A 12,984-nucleotide genomic window follows, 5' to 3' on the forward strand; every position below is an offset into this window, starting at 1 on the left:
ATATATGGCGCTCACAGGTAAAAAAAAAAAAAAAAAGTTGGGGACCCCTGATCGAAATTGTGCCTGCACTTCAGTTGGGAAAACAATATTATTTTGGCCAAAAAATGCCCTTAGTGAACACTATGATGTTTGCACTGGAAGGGAGCTCCCAGGTTTGAGGGTCCAAGTTAGGACACTGCACCCAATACCTGAGTCTGTCCCCACCAAAAACTTCCAATTCAAGGGGCATTTTTGTTGGTAAAACTGTTTATTTGTGTAGTTGTAAATTCAGTGTAAATACTGTATGCAGTATTGCGGAACAATATTTCCTTTTCATCCAGTTGCAGTAAATCACATACCACTATTTCTTTAGCCTGGCTTTGTAGCATGTTTAAAAAAAAAAAGAAGAAAATTCACACGTTTGTTTGAATAAAATATTTTTATGAATATACACAGTAAATATTTCTTATAAAATGTCTAACATGACACAGCAGAACTGGAGGATATTGCATGTGAAGACAGTGGCTGCCAATGAGATCAGGTTTCTGACCAATGTCCTTCTATAGAAATGCAGCGTGGATCTCTTAGCAGATTGAAACCGAGCTGTAGCGCTTGTGCCACCTTGAAACTCATGTAAACAAGACTGCATCGTGTATGAGAAGTCACTGTACTGGAAATGGGCTGTATGTGCTAGAATAACTGTAGTCAAGTTAGGAATAACTGATGAAATAACTTGTATCTGGGATTTCATTGGGTAATAACTGGGACTACATGTGAAAAGACTGCAGAGCTCTGTATGATTAAACAAGGAAGATGAAACTACAAGCAGATAAAGAGTAGTTCCAGGGCATGCAAAGTACAGAATGAACATTAAAAGACTCAGAAAGACAGTACTTTAGCCTTAAGAGATATAGAATGTGGAATGTAGGGCTGTTGATTAAATAAGCTGATACAAAAGAACATATTTAGTATGCTTGTCTATTTCAGGGATGTCCAACTGGGGGTGGGGTTATTGCCCCAACTTTAATCAAGGGCTCCGCAATATGATTTTAATATAATCCAACCCTTGAACACTTAGAATGAGAAATGACTTGCTACATGTAAAAAGGGTGAACAGCCCCAGTCTAGCCCAAGAAGAAAATGGAAATAGAATTTGTAGGTAAATCCAAGAAAAAATCAAAATCTCGGTGTTGCACTTCTATATGCATGCAAGGAGATACAAAGAGAAATGGTTGACCACTACTGGATGTATCTCAGGAGCAAAATGACTTCTAAATGCAAGGAAAGCCTGAGCAAGATATTAGCTGATGTATTCTGTAGATATTGGACAATGGACTTGATGAAAAATCAGCAGAACAATCCAAGATAAATTTACTATGTTAGAGACAGAGAAGTACAGTATAATGAAGTATGAAAAAGAAGTTACATATGGAATTGCTACATTGCAGTCGTCTCACATTTTCTCCTCATTAGAATATGTGAGCCACTGAGAACAGATTATTGTTGTTAATCTTTCACATAGGGCAACATATGAGCCAAACTTCTGACTACGCAGTGGCACATTATATAGGGGATTATTGGTGAACCAGTACAGTGAAAAAACTAATAGGAGTAGAGCTTGCAGTCACCAGATGTTTCCAGTTCTATTCAGTATGTTCATATTTCAAGGGGTTCAGATGTCTGACTTTTGGGGGTTGCATCTCTGGCAGGAGAGACTGGTCAGTGCAGTGTGGTCATCACTCCAGCATCAGAGGGGGCGCAATGTGCAGCAGCTTAAAGCTCAGTTTTCAGGAAACTTTTAGCTTTCTTCATGTTTGTAATCACTGTGAAACAAAGGCAGACTCCATCAGTTGATTATATTGTCACATTAGAGCTGGTCAACTGTTAAGGCTCAATTTCAAATATAAGTGAAAAGCACTAAAAGGAAAGCAAAATAATGTAGAGTTGAAGACTCTTTACAAAGGTTCTCTAGACACAGGGCCGTATTTATATATAATACACAAATGCCATGAATATCTTGTAAATTATATAGTGAATAAAGTACCCCCACTTGTAAAATATAAGGATATTATAAGTTACCGAGGAGTTTCATGACCATATAAAAACACAAGGCCGAAGGCCAAGTGTTTTTATACAGGTCATGGAACTCCAACACAAGTTTCAGTGAGTCATGTGACAGAAATGACTTCAGAACTCACCGTTTATAACTGATGACATCAGAACTCACCGTTTATAAGGATATCATTTACAGGATATTCATGGCTTTTGTGTATTATATCCTTATAAAGGGTGCGTTCTGATGTCATCAGTTATAAACATCAGTAGTGATGTCATTTCTGTCACAAGACTCATTGAATCTTGTGTATTATAATAAATAAAGTACCCCCAGTTGCAAAATATGAGGATATTAGAAATTACCTTGGAGTTCCATGACCTGTATAAAAACACTTGGTCTCCGGCCTCGTGTTTTTATATGGTCTTGAAACTCCTTGGTAACTTATAATATCCTTATAATTTACAGGAGGGGGGTACTTTATTCACTATATATATATATATATATATATATATATATATATATATATATATATATATATATATATATATATATATATATATATATATATATATATATATATATATATATAAGCTCCTGAAGGCCTGTGCGTAAAGCAGCAAATTGGGGGGGGGGGTGACTAACAGGTCCGGTACCTAGGGTAGCACCAGATTTACGGAGCCCCCCTAAAATTCTGCCGCCTAGGTGGCCTTTCCACAAATCCGGGCCTGGTAGCACCGGACAAGATACAGCCCTGCCTGTACACATTACAACTGCAGGTAGCAGCAGCCTGCTCTGGTGACTTTTGAGGAAATGTAGTGTACAGGACACACGGACACACAGGAGCTATGGAAGTAACATCTTCCTGGTACTACAGGCTGCACCTACACATGCAACTGACCTAATTGACCACATCCTAATGCAATTCTGTACTTTGTGTGCCCCGCACAATGCAAATTACATAAATTCTGTAAGACAAACTTACTCTAGCAACAATAAGGGTCATTTACAAACCCAGAAGAGTGCAAATGCAAGAGCACACCCCTAGTGCTCAATTAACAAGCACTTGCATTCCAAGTTGCTGCTCTCTGCATAAAGCACTGGATCAAAAATATAGCAAAATAATTATAAAGGCCACAGGCTTAAAGGTTTTATTAAATGCCTTATTAGCACTAAAAAAAATGTAGGTAGTATTACTCACACTCAGGAATATCATCAGCATCATAGGCGTAGAGTTTGTTTCCATATCTCCCTTTAAGGTCTGATCGGACAGTCAGGGATGGATCTGTGTGCACGGAAAACAAGGCAGAAGCCAATAATAAGTTTAATGGTAAGTTTCACTCAATTAACATTACAAACTGGCTCTGCAGACGCAGCAGCAATAAGTTGCAACAGCAGCTTCCTTACAATGTAAACAATCTGCTCCCCCTGAGACATTATTCTGATTTGGACATCATATGGCCACTTCTCATAGTCTCTAACATTCACTTGCATTAATAGTAAACCTGAAAGTGATAAAGTCTCAGTAGGAAACCTACCAATAAAGATGACCCTTGGCACGTAATGTCCATCTGGAGACTGGTTTTCATCAGCTACTGGATGCTGCAATGAGACATTTCTGTTCATTAGTTACAGTGGGGGATTTCCAGGGATGGTACGGCTGGAGGGAAGCAGGACAAATACATGTCCATTGATAAAAACATCTTGGATTCAGAAAGATAAAAAAAATTTACTTACCACCAAATTCAACATGATAAAATCTTCCTGAGCCAGTTTCTGTGCCATTTTGTCAGCAACAAAAGCCTTTTTAAGTGCTGCAGGAAAAAAAGCTTTATATTATTCCATGATTGTGTTTATAATTACCCCTTCTTATACTGCGTACATGAGGTGACCAGAGCATTCTTCTCTGCCTATTTCGGTTAATATTTATGGGATCCATCATCCAGAAACCATTGTTCAGAAAGCGGCAAAATATAGGAACGGCAATTTCCACAGCATAATTTTGTTTTTGTTTTTTAATGATTTCCTTTCTTTCAATAATAACTCAGCATAAATCCATACTGATGGCAAAACAATTGTATTGGTTTCTTTTTTACAGAAGTAACTTTTATAAAAAACCCAGGCAAGGAAAGTACATTTGGACTATCTCTTTGGGAGGGAAGTAGCTGCCAAATCTGTTTGTGCCATAGTATATCCCCATGACCCCCAAGATGGCATCTATGCCATTGGTCTGACTTACCTATGCTGTAAGGACAATCTTCCAGGTGGTGAATTACCATCAGAGGTTTGTTGCTGAGGAGAGAATGGCATATTGTAAATAAAGGGCAGTATGAAAGTATCCATAAAGTGTTTAGGAAATGGCAAAAAAGGGAAAGCTAAGCAAATTTGCATTTGGAATTCAGTAGATGCAAAAAATAACGAAAACTTGCCTGTCTTTTCATTTTTTCCCCCATACAATATAAACAGAGATAAAAAAAAAGCAGCACAGTTGAAGCTTTGAATTTGAAAATATGGGGAGTGGCACAAAAAAGGCATTCACCTGATATGAGATTATTCTTTTAAATCTACATACATCTTAGTAAATGTTGCATAAAAGTATGCTTTAGTGTTACTCATACCTTTACTAACACAAATATTCCTAAATTTCACATACGTGTATTAAGAATGTATAGGTGACAGTAGGTCCACAGGAATCAGTGGGGAAAGTATTCACTGCCCCAGAGCAACTACTGTAAATTCTTCTTATTTATACAATCAGCAAAACAAAAAGGAAAATAGAACACATTTAACATGGATTTAAACAACTTTTGCACTGCTGTGCCAGGTGTAAATAATTTGGCAACACCTAGATCGGTTGGCAAGGTCAGTGTTGTACAGAAAAATGTAGTTCAAATACAGCATACACACACGTGTATATATATATATATATATATATCTGTCCATCTGAAATAAAATCAGAGGGATATCCTTGTGATGGCAATTAGTCCCAGTTACAAACGTAATAGTCTCCCAATAAGTAGATATGGCCGGACATCTCACCCAAATATGTTTAAAAGAGCAAACAACTAATGTACATCTCCAACATTTCTCTGAAGATGATGGAAATAATTGATGTAATTTTTCAGGGACATAGTACCACCTAGTGGTGATTTTATATAACATTTCCTCGAATTCTAGAAGCTCTGGAAGATTTATGAGTATTTAATAGTATTCTCTTCCTGAGTATTTTGGGTAGTAAGTGTAGTATCCAACTATTTTTGCCACTCATCAAAGTATTTAGGATAACTTGATGTCTTATTCAATTGCATAAGTTTATATATTTGAGATAGCGGCCAATTTCTGTGAATATAAAAGATTTTCCCTATCCGTGGGCTGATTCATCATCTCCTTACTCCTAATCTTGTTGATGAAGTTGGTTATAGCACCAAGTATCTCTTGAGTGCCTCCCCCCATATTTGTTGAAGTGATGCCCAGCTGATAACCTTGTCATATTTGTAGAAGTCTATCAATCAATCTAGTTTCCCTATTCTTATAAAAACCCCATCTGGAAAATGCCTTGTATTGTTATTTTTTTCATTTTAGTACTTATTCTTCAAATAAGGCCTTTTCATATTCATCTTTCAGTTTATCCTTGTAACCACTACGAGGTTGCTAGGGTAAATGGCACCCTAGCAACCAGATAGCTCAAGTCTGGAGAGCGACTGAAAAAAAATGCATTATAAAAAAAAAACCTATAAAATAAAAGACAACTGCCCATTATCTCAGAATAAACAAATTGTTTTGCTTTTTTGTTTTTTACTTTCAGTACCCACAAGGCATTGCAGGCCCCTTTCCATTGATAATGAAGTTTAATCAAATTATATAGGCAAACAACAAGTGTCCATTGTTTCTTGGTAAATTGGTTGATATTTCTGCATTTTACAGAAACATTACTTTTTAAAAATGAAGACATTGCAACTGTTCAAGAATCAGGGCAATGTTTTTTAAAAAAACAGGCATGTGAGAACAGATATCAATTTGCTTGTTTTCCACCCTTGGTTGAATAGGCAGAAAGGCTTGTAGTCAGACAACTGTATCACAGTAAGACAAGGCACATAATGGCTTTGTTTGTATAGTGGGAGAAGGACGGATATGTTAACACAGGTATACATACTTTTCTCTAGCTTTGGCCAGGCCCTCTTCATATGTCTGTGCCCACTCAATGTCTTCTCCCCAACCTGCAGAGAAATAAAAAAGCCACAACGAGTTTTTAGCCTGACAAGTTCAGTGTGTGCAGCATGGTGGAGTAGACAGACATTTATGAACAATCCATACTCCTGCTAATATACGAGTTATATTCATATATCTTCTGTGACATATTTATAAATGCATTAACCCCCCCTCAGTCTGTATGTCCTGAGAAAGGACTATAATTTGGAGGGCACACACCCTCATTAATGCCGCGGTGCTAATCCCAAGGAGACCGCCCAAATGAAGCCTCCTTATACATAAATCCAAAAACAAAACATGAGGATAGCATACTCAATTATAAAAAGTCAAAAATGTATTTCATCAAAAATCTCTTCATCAGGGGAAAAATCCATAGTTATTTTTTATCTCTTTTGTTGTACTCTATGGGTTTTGCCCCTGCCTCATGAAGACCACCTTGTGGTCGAAACGCATAGGGCAAATCACTGGGCCAAATGCTATGTGAGTTTTTTGATGAAATAAATGTGTGTATGCCCTGAGAAATACTGAGGAATTTAGTTTCAGTAGAAGCTGAAGGTCCACAGGATTTGAGTGCCGATTAAATCAATCCTATTTCTCCAAAGTCATATGATATCAGTCCATGGCACTTTGAAACACAGTGAGAAGAATATAATGCAGTGCTACACTGAAGATACTGTGTCTGAGTAACACTTACCTCTGTCCAGAGTTTTCAGGCCTTTAGTTTTCACAGGGGCAGGCTCAGACTTGGCAGCACCATTGGTATCAGTTGCCCCTGCCTGTCTCTTTGGTTTTCTAAGGGCAGCTTCTCCCAGCACCGAGCACAGGAGGACAAGGCAAGCAAGTGACAGGCCAGTCTGCATTGTGTCTATAAGGAAGATAGAGCACAACTGAAATACTTTCTGCAATACTGCCACATCCAATGATGTGATCCAATGATAAAAGATTATGTTTCAACATGGCAAACATGCCCAATAGACTTTTGTCTTTTTTAAAGTGTGACTGTCCCGTTCTCCGTAATTGATTCAGCTGGTTAATATTAATATTACTGGTTAAAATGAATGCAATGCCCTTAATGGATCTGTACAAATCATTCTCTGTGTTGCTACAAATCGGCAGTAAGTAAGTCTGAAACTTTTGTTAAATGTTTATTCTTTACGATTGGTAAAGAAAAATGATATAGTACGTCTGCTCCATGTCTTTAATTAAAGGCATCAAGTAAAATGATCGTATCATACAAGATGTGAAAATAACACTAGGAAAGGATAACCATAGAAATGTATTGTGTAGTACTGAGACAATGCAGTAACTACAGTAAAACATCCCTCCACTTGGGTATAATAAAGAAATGAAAGGGCAGTATAGTAAAAAAAAAACCTGCTCTTTGGCTGCAATCAGTGTCATGCTCTGTTCATTTCCTCAGCCTTAGGCTATTTTATTTAGAAAACACTTGTTGGCATTACACTTATGTGTATCTCCTGTTTGCTCTCTTTTATGTACTAGTATCTGGCAATAACTAAGCCTGGTGCTAGAACTGAAAGAATAAAGAAGCAAAATAATAATAAGTGCAGAAGTAATGAAACCCGGTGCTGGTAGGTGAGTAACTTCTGCAGTGTAGTTCAGCTATTCCTACCAGTCAGAGTGCTTACCTGTGGATGTCTTGCTCTTCCAGGTAGCTTCAAATCAGCTCCTCTGAGACAATGCTGCAAGTGGAAGGTGGCGGTCAATTTATACCCAAAGCAGGTGTGACTGCCAGAGATCAACGTCAGCCTTAAAACCAGGATGTCCTGATCCTTTCAGGTTTTTTGACCCAACCCAGAGATCAGCACTGGCAGGGAGCTGCCCCATATCATCGTTTTCTTTTACTTTAGGCTGCTATTGTTTGTTTAGTTCAGGTATGCAGGGGACACACCTGCCTGCAAGTCTTTCCTTGATGTGTCATTTAGTTATTGGCTGATGTTAACAGATTAATCAGAAACAGAAGCAGAGGGACAGTGAATTAACGACTGCTGTAAAGTGCTGGTCACTTGAACCCCACTTCCTCCCACTGTGGATTATGCCAAGTTGTACCCTGCAAACCATCCCATGAAGCCTATTAAATAATGAAAAGACATAATATTTAGCAGAAAGGATGTGGGGTTGTTTTTTGCTGCAAAGGAGTATATTTCAGAGCTATTTCTGGGCAGAGAACAGGGTTATTTTCCTTACTAGAAGGCAGTGCAAAATATACACAAACAGCAGCCATTTTTTTTTTTACTATTCACATTGCTTTAATGTAGTTCTGGATTGCAGCTGGTCTCTAAGCTCTAAAATAGTGCACAGATACCTACAGCTCATTTAATGAGTAGCGCAATATCTGTCTTGGGCTTGGGCAACAATGTATTCATGTGTGTGCCCCCCCAGACACACAGTTTAGGGAGTATCAGAGGTCGCAGGCTGTAACTAGGCCCTTTATTTACTCCCTGGCCTATGGTGGTGCTGGTCAATGCCTCCTTAACACTGTGATTTTTTTTATCTGCCCCGTGGCTCATATTTCCCCATATTTCCCCAGAATTGTTCCATACATAAACACTAAAGCTGGCCATAGATGTTAAGATTTTTAAAAGATCCTTTCGTTAATGTAAAACCAAGCTTATCTTGAAACAATCTTTTAAATGTATGATTTGTCCATCAACTAAAAAGATAATTTCAAGCGATATTGTCTAGTTGAAACCAGGAAAACGGTGGGTAGCTGCATGCTTGGCCCTGCAAACAATTGGGCAATGGATACGTTTCACTGTGAACGATGAAAATCTTCTAACCTGAGCAACCGATTTTCTGACAGATATCGGACGAAAAAACGTTAGATGCGTGATCGTTCAATGCCCATTAACCTCATGATAATTTGACGGATTTGTTGGATCACACTAAAATTGGTCATTAAGTAAAAAAAATCTTAATGTCTATAGTGAGCTTAATAGGTGAGCTCCTGTGCCCTCCTTGGAACTCTTGCACTTCTGCACAGGGGAATAGGAAATGATGCCTTATGTGTATGTGTACCATACTGATGGAATTCACTTTCTAAATCTGTTGCATTTGATAGAAAGAGAATATTACTCTTGGCAAGTGAGAAAAAGAAGGCTGTTGGTATCACAATTTAAAGCACAGCACTGACCAATAGGACTGCCCCCCCTTCTGCCATAAATTGGACTGGATTACTTTCAGTGATTTTGGAGGGGATCCACTTTAAAAGGAGAGAATGGGATATAGCTATCCAACTTATATGGTGCTTTGATCTCAGTAACTCTAAAAAAGGTAAAAAGAAATGCATTTCAATAATAATACTTTTAATAGTACAATATGTGGCCAAAAGGTAGAACATGCAGACAAGTCAAGGGCTCAGCACACCAGGAAACACTCAGCATTCTATAAAACCACGTCAGGTCTCAGGACAAACCAGGAACATAACAAAACTTTAATGCAGAGTAAGCGTTTCAGGGAAGTTAGCGAGAGGAATGTATTGTTTACGTGGACTTGCATCTAAGAACTAGTACTACAGGGTGCATGCAAGCACAGGCTATTTATGTAAAGGAAAATTAACTTAATTTACATGTTATTTGCTGATTACATATACTTTCCTACCACTGCAAATTATTTATATATAGTTAATGTCCTTAGGTGCACTGCTCTAAACATGATGTGGCTTTGGTTAAGTTTAATTTGAGGCATTATTCTTATTGCTCTATGTGGTGATTCATAATCTGTGCAGCTCAGCCTGCAGCACTATCTATGGTAGTGAGAAGTTATGTCTGAATGTGGCTCACTGCTGTATAATTAGTATGGGTTGCCCCTAGGGTTGCCACCTTTTCTGGAAAAAAATACCGGCCTTCCTATATATTTATCTTTTTTCCCTATTAATAACATAGGGATCAGCCATCGTTTTTACCGGCCAGGCCGGTAAAATACCGCCCAGGTGGCAACTCTAGTTGCCCCAAGCCTGGATTTGTGGAAAGGCGACAAAGGCTAAGGCCTAGAGCATCAGCCACATCTGCATTTGTTTGGAAGTGCAGAAGATACAATCGTTTTTTACATTTCCCATCAATCCCCATTACTCCAGACCCGATGATAAAAATTTGCACATGCGCATGAATGAAGGGGAGGGGGTGGGGGCAATGAACAGCAGTGGGAATGGGGCATCTGCTATGTAAATCCAGCCCTGGTTGCCCCCTCGGATTTATAAGGAATCACACTACAGAATCTACTAAGTGGAAGTAGATGCTATAAAGTGAAAATTAGGGTAATACCAGGAAAAAAGCAATATATACCAAGATACTAGCAAAGTAGAGTAAAACATAATGAACATTGATATAATTCTTTATAAATATATAGTAAGTTTCAGCTATGGATAGCAGAAAGTAAGATGGCGGCACAACACTCCTGGGTTACCATCCTACAGTACTTTGCTGCAAAGCATGGTGGGGCCATTTTTTCTATCTTATTAGGTGTCCTTGGTGGCAACATTGGGTTGGGCGCATGTACTGTATAGTAATTCTTGGAAGCTATACTGTAACGTTTATCGCAAAAAAAAATTATGCCACTGTGATCTACATCACTGGCTTTTGTTTTTAAAGAAGGTTTTGGCAACTGGGTGCGGTGTGCAAGCAGGTCCAGACTGAGAATTAAATTAGGCCCTGGCATTTCAGGTACACAGAGGCCCACTCAGTCCACATAGAGGCCCAAACAGCTCCCACCAGCCCACTAAATACTGACTTTCAATGGGACCTTATAGCAGCCTCTCTGGCATTTGCCATAACCCACAGATTGCCAGTCTGGGCCTGTGTGCAAGCGACACAGAGCTTGCAGTCTCATGGGCAGTTGAAGCTTATCCTGGACTAGATCCAGCTGCGCATGCATCTGCAAGCTTTGTGTTGGTCAAAATGATCAGAAGAAAATCAGAAGGTACAGAAAATGGTGCATGTGAACTGTGCTGAGCTACTCTGGATCTATATGTCAGGTTCACAACTGGGATGGGGTGGTGGCGAAATGGAGGCCAGTGGATGGGGGCTTTTATTTGTGAGGGTTTAAGTTTTAGTCATAATACATAAACAAATTACTGCCAGCCAAGACTGATAAAGAGTAGTCATAAATATGACATTTACACATTTGTATCCTACATTCCTTTGCGTTAAACCTTAGTTACACATCATTTTGTTGCTTTGGTTTCATTGGCTATGAAAATTTGTTTGTTTGTGGTTTCATCTTTTTGGACAGCATCCAAAATAATCACAAATTCTTGTCGCTTGCCTACACACAGGCAAGATTCCATTTATTTAATATTGTATGTATCCATTTTGATGTTTCATTTTTACACAGCCTGACCAGGCATATAGCAATGTTGCAGTCGGCCTAAAAAATATATAAAGAGAGCCCTATGAGCATAAGAGACAAGAGCAGTTACTTGCTTGTTACTACAGGCAAATCAGATGGGCGTGTACAAGCTTTAATTCATCAGACTTTACACAGAGCAATTAAAATAGGTGCTCACGCCCCAGTTTAGTATTGCTTTAAATGATAATAAAGTAATTGAATCATGTAGGATCAAGCAAGTAATGAGTGCTAATTGAATCCTGACCACACCCTGCTCAGTCTCAAGGCTAACATCTGAATAGTGCCCGGCCGTGGGCTGCCAGCAGATAGCACATGTATTGTCATTACTAGAAGCATTCATACTGATCTTTCTAATTCCCCGGAATAACAATAACAAAGGATACACCTGTTCTGTGGTCAAACCATGAATCCCTGCAGTTTAACATTATTTCACTTCAGCCAAAAGCAAGACATAATATTACTAAATATGGATATTCTAATATATACAATAAGCAGATTCTGCAATTGTTGGGGGTTGGTAAAGGGCAGTAGGTACAATTAGGACTGTTGATATGCATTTAATGAATATAAACACTGTAATAAATGTTGTAAATCAGCAATCCGGAAGGCTAAGAAAAGAAATGAAGAGTTAATTGCGGTGGAGGTGAAAACTAACCCTAAAAAGTTTTTTAAATATATTAATAGTAAAAAGATGCAGGTTGAGAGTGTTGCTCCATTAAATAATGGTACCAGTATGGTTGTAACAGATACAGATAAGGCAAATGTGTTAAATCAGTTCTTTTCTTCAGTGTATACAATAGAGGAGTCTGGGTTCACAGGCTCACTTAATAACTGCACGAATGGTTCAGCTCAATCTAGTCAGTGGCTGACTCAGGATATGATTCAAAAAGCTTTAATACAAATTAATGTAAACAAGGCTCCAGGGCTTGATGGCATACACCCCCGGGTTCTAAGAGAGCTTAGTTCAGTTTTAGACCAGCCCTTATTACTGATTTTCTCAGATTCACTGTCATCTGGTATGGTGCCTATGGATTGGAGAAAAGCTGATGTTATTCCAATATTTAAAAAGGGATTACGATCTCAGCCTGGCAATTATAGGCCAGTAAGCTTGACATCTGTGGTGGGCAAATTATTTGAAGGCTTGTTAAGGGATCACATTCAAAATTTTGTCCTAATGAATGGCATTATGAGCAACAATCAGCATGGCTTTATGAAGGATAGGTCATGTCAGACGAATTTGATTGCATTTTATGATGTGGTAAGTAAGATTCTGGATAGTGGGGGGGCAGTAGATGTGATCTATTTGGATTTTGTCAAAGCGTTTGATACTGTGCCCCACAAACGACTGCTTTCTAAACTAAGGTCTGTTGGGCTTAATG

At 38.5% G+C, this 12,984-nt stretch overlaps 1 protein-coding gene across 1 annotated transcript; it reads right to left on the minus strand.

Moving 5' to 3' along the window:
• Window positions 1-403: 403 nt before the first annotated feature.
• ag1.S (anterior gradient 1 S homeolog) lies at window positions 404-7,922 on the minus strand. The gene is given in 8 exon segments (NM_001088200.1): window positions 404-1,802; window positions 3,234-3,317; window positions 3,571-3,634; window positions 3,770-3,846; window positions 4,272-4,324; window positions 6,186-6,249; window positions 6,936-7,106; window positions 7,888-7,922. Coding segments are annotated over 7 exon segments (558 nt in total). The 5' UTR covers window positions 7,102-7,106; window positions 7,888-7,922; the 3' UTR covers window positions 404-1,752.
• Window positions 7,923-12,984: the final 5,062 nt, after the last annotated feature.

The sequence above is a fragment of the Xenopus laevis genome, chromosome 9_10S, assembly GCF_017654675.1.
Source record: "Xenopus laevis strain J_2021 chromosome 9_10S, Xenopus_laevis_v10.1, whole genome shotgun sequence".
NCBI lineage: Eukaryota > Metazoa > Chordata > Amphibia > Anura > Pipidae > Xenopus > Xenopus laevis.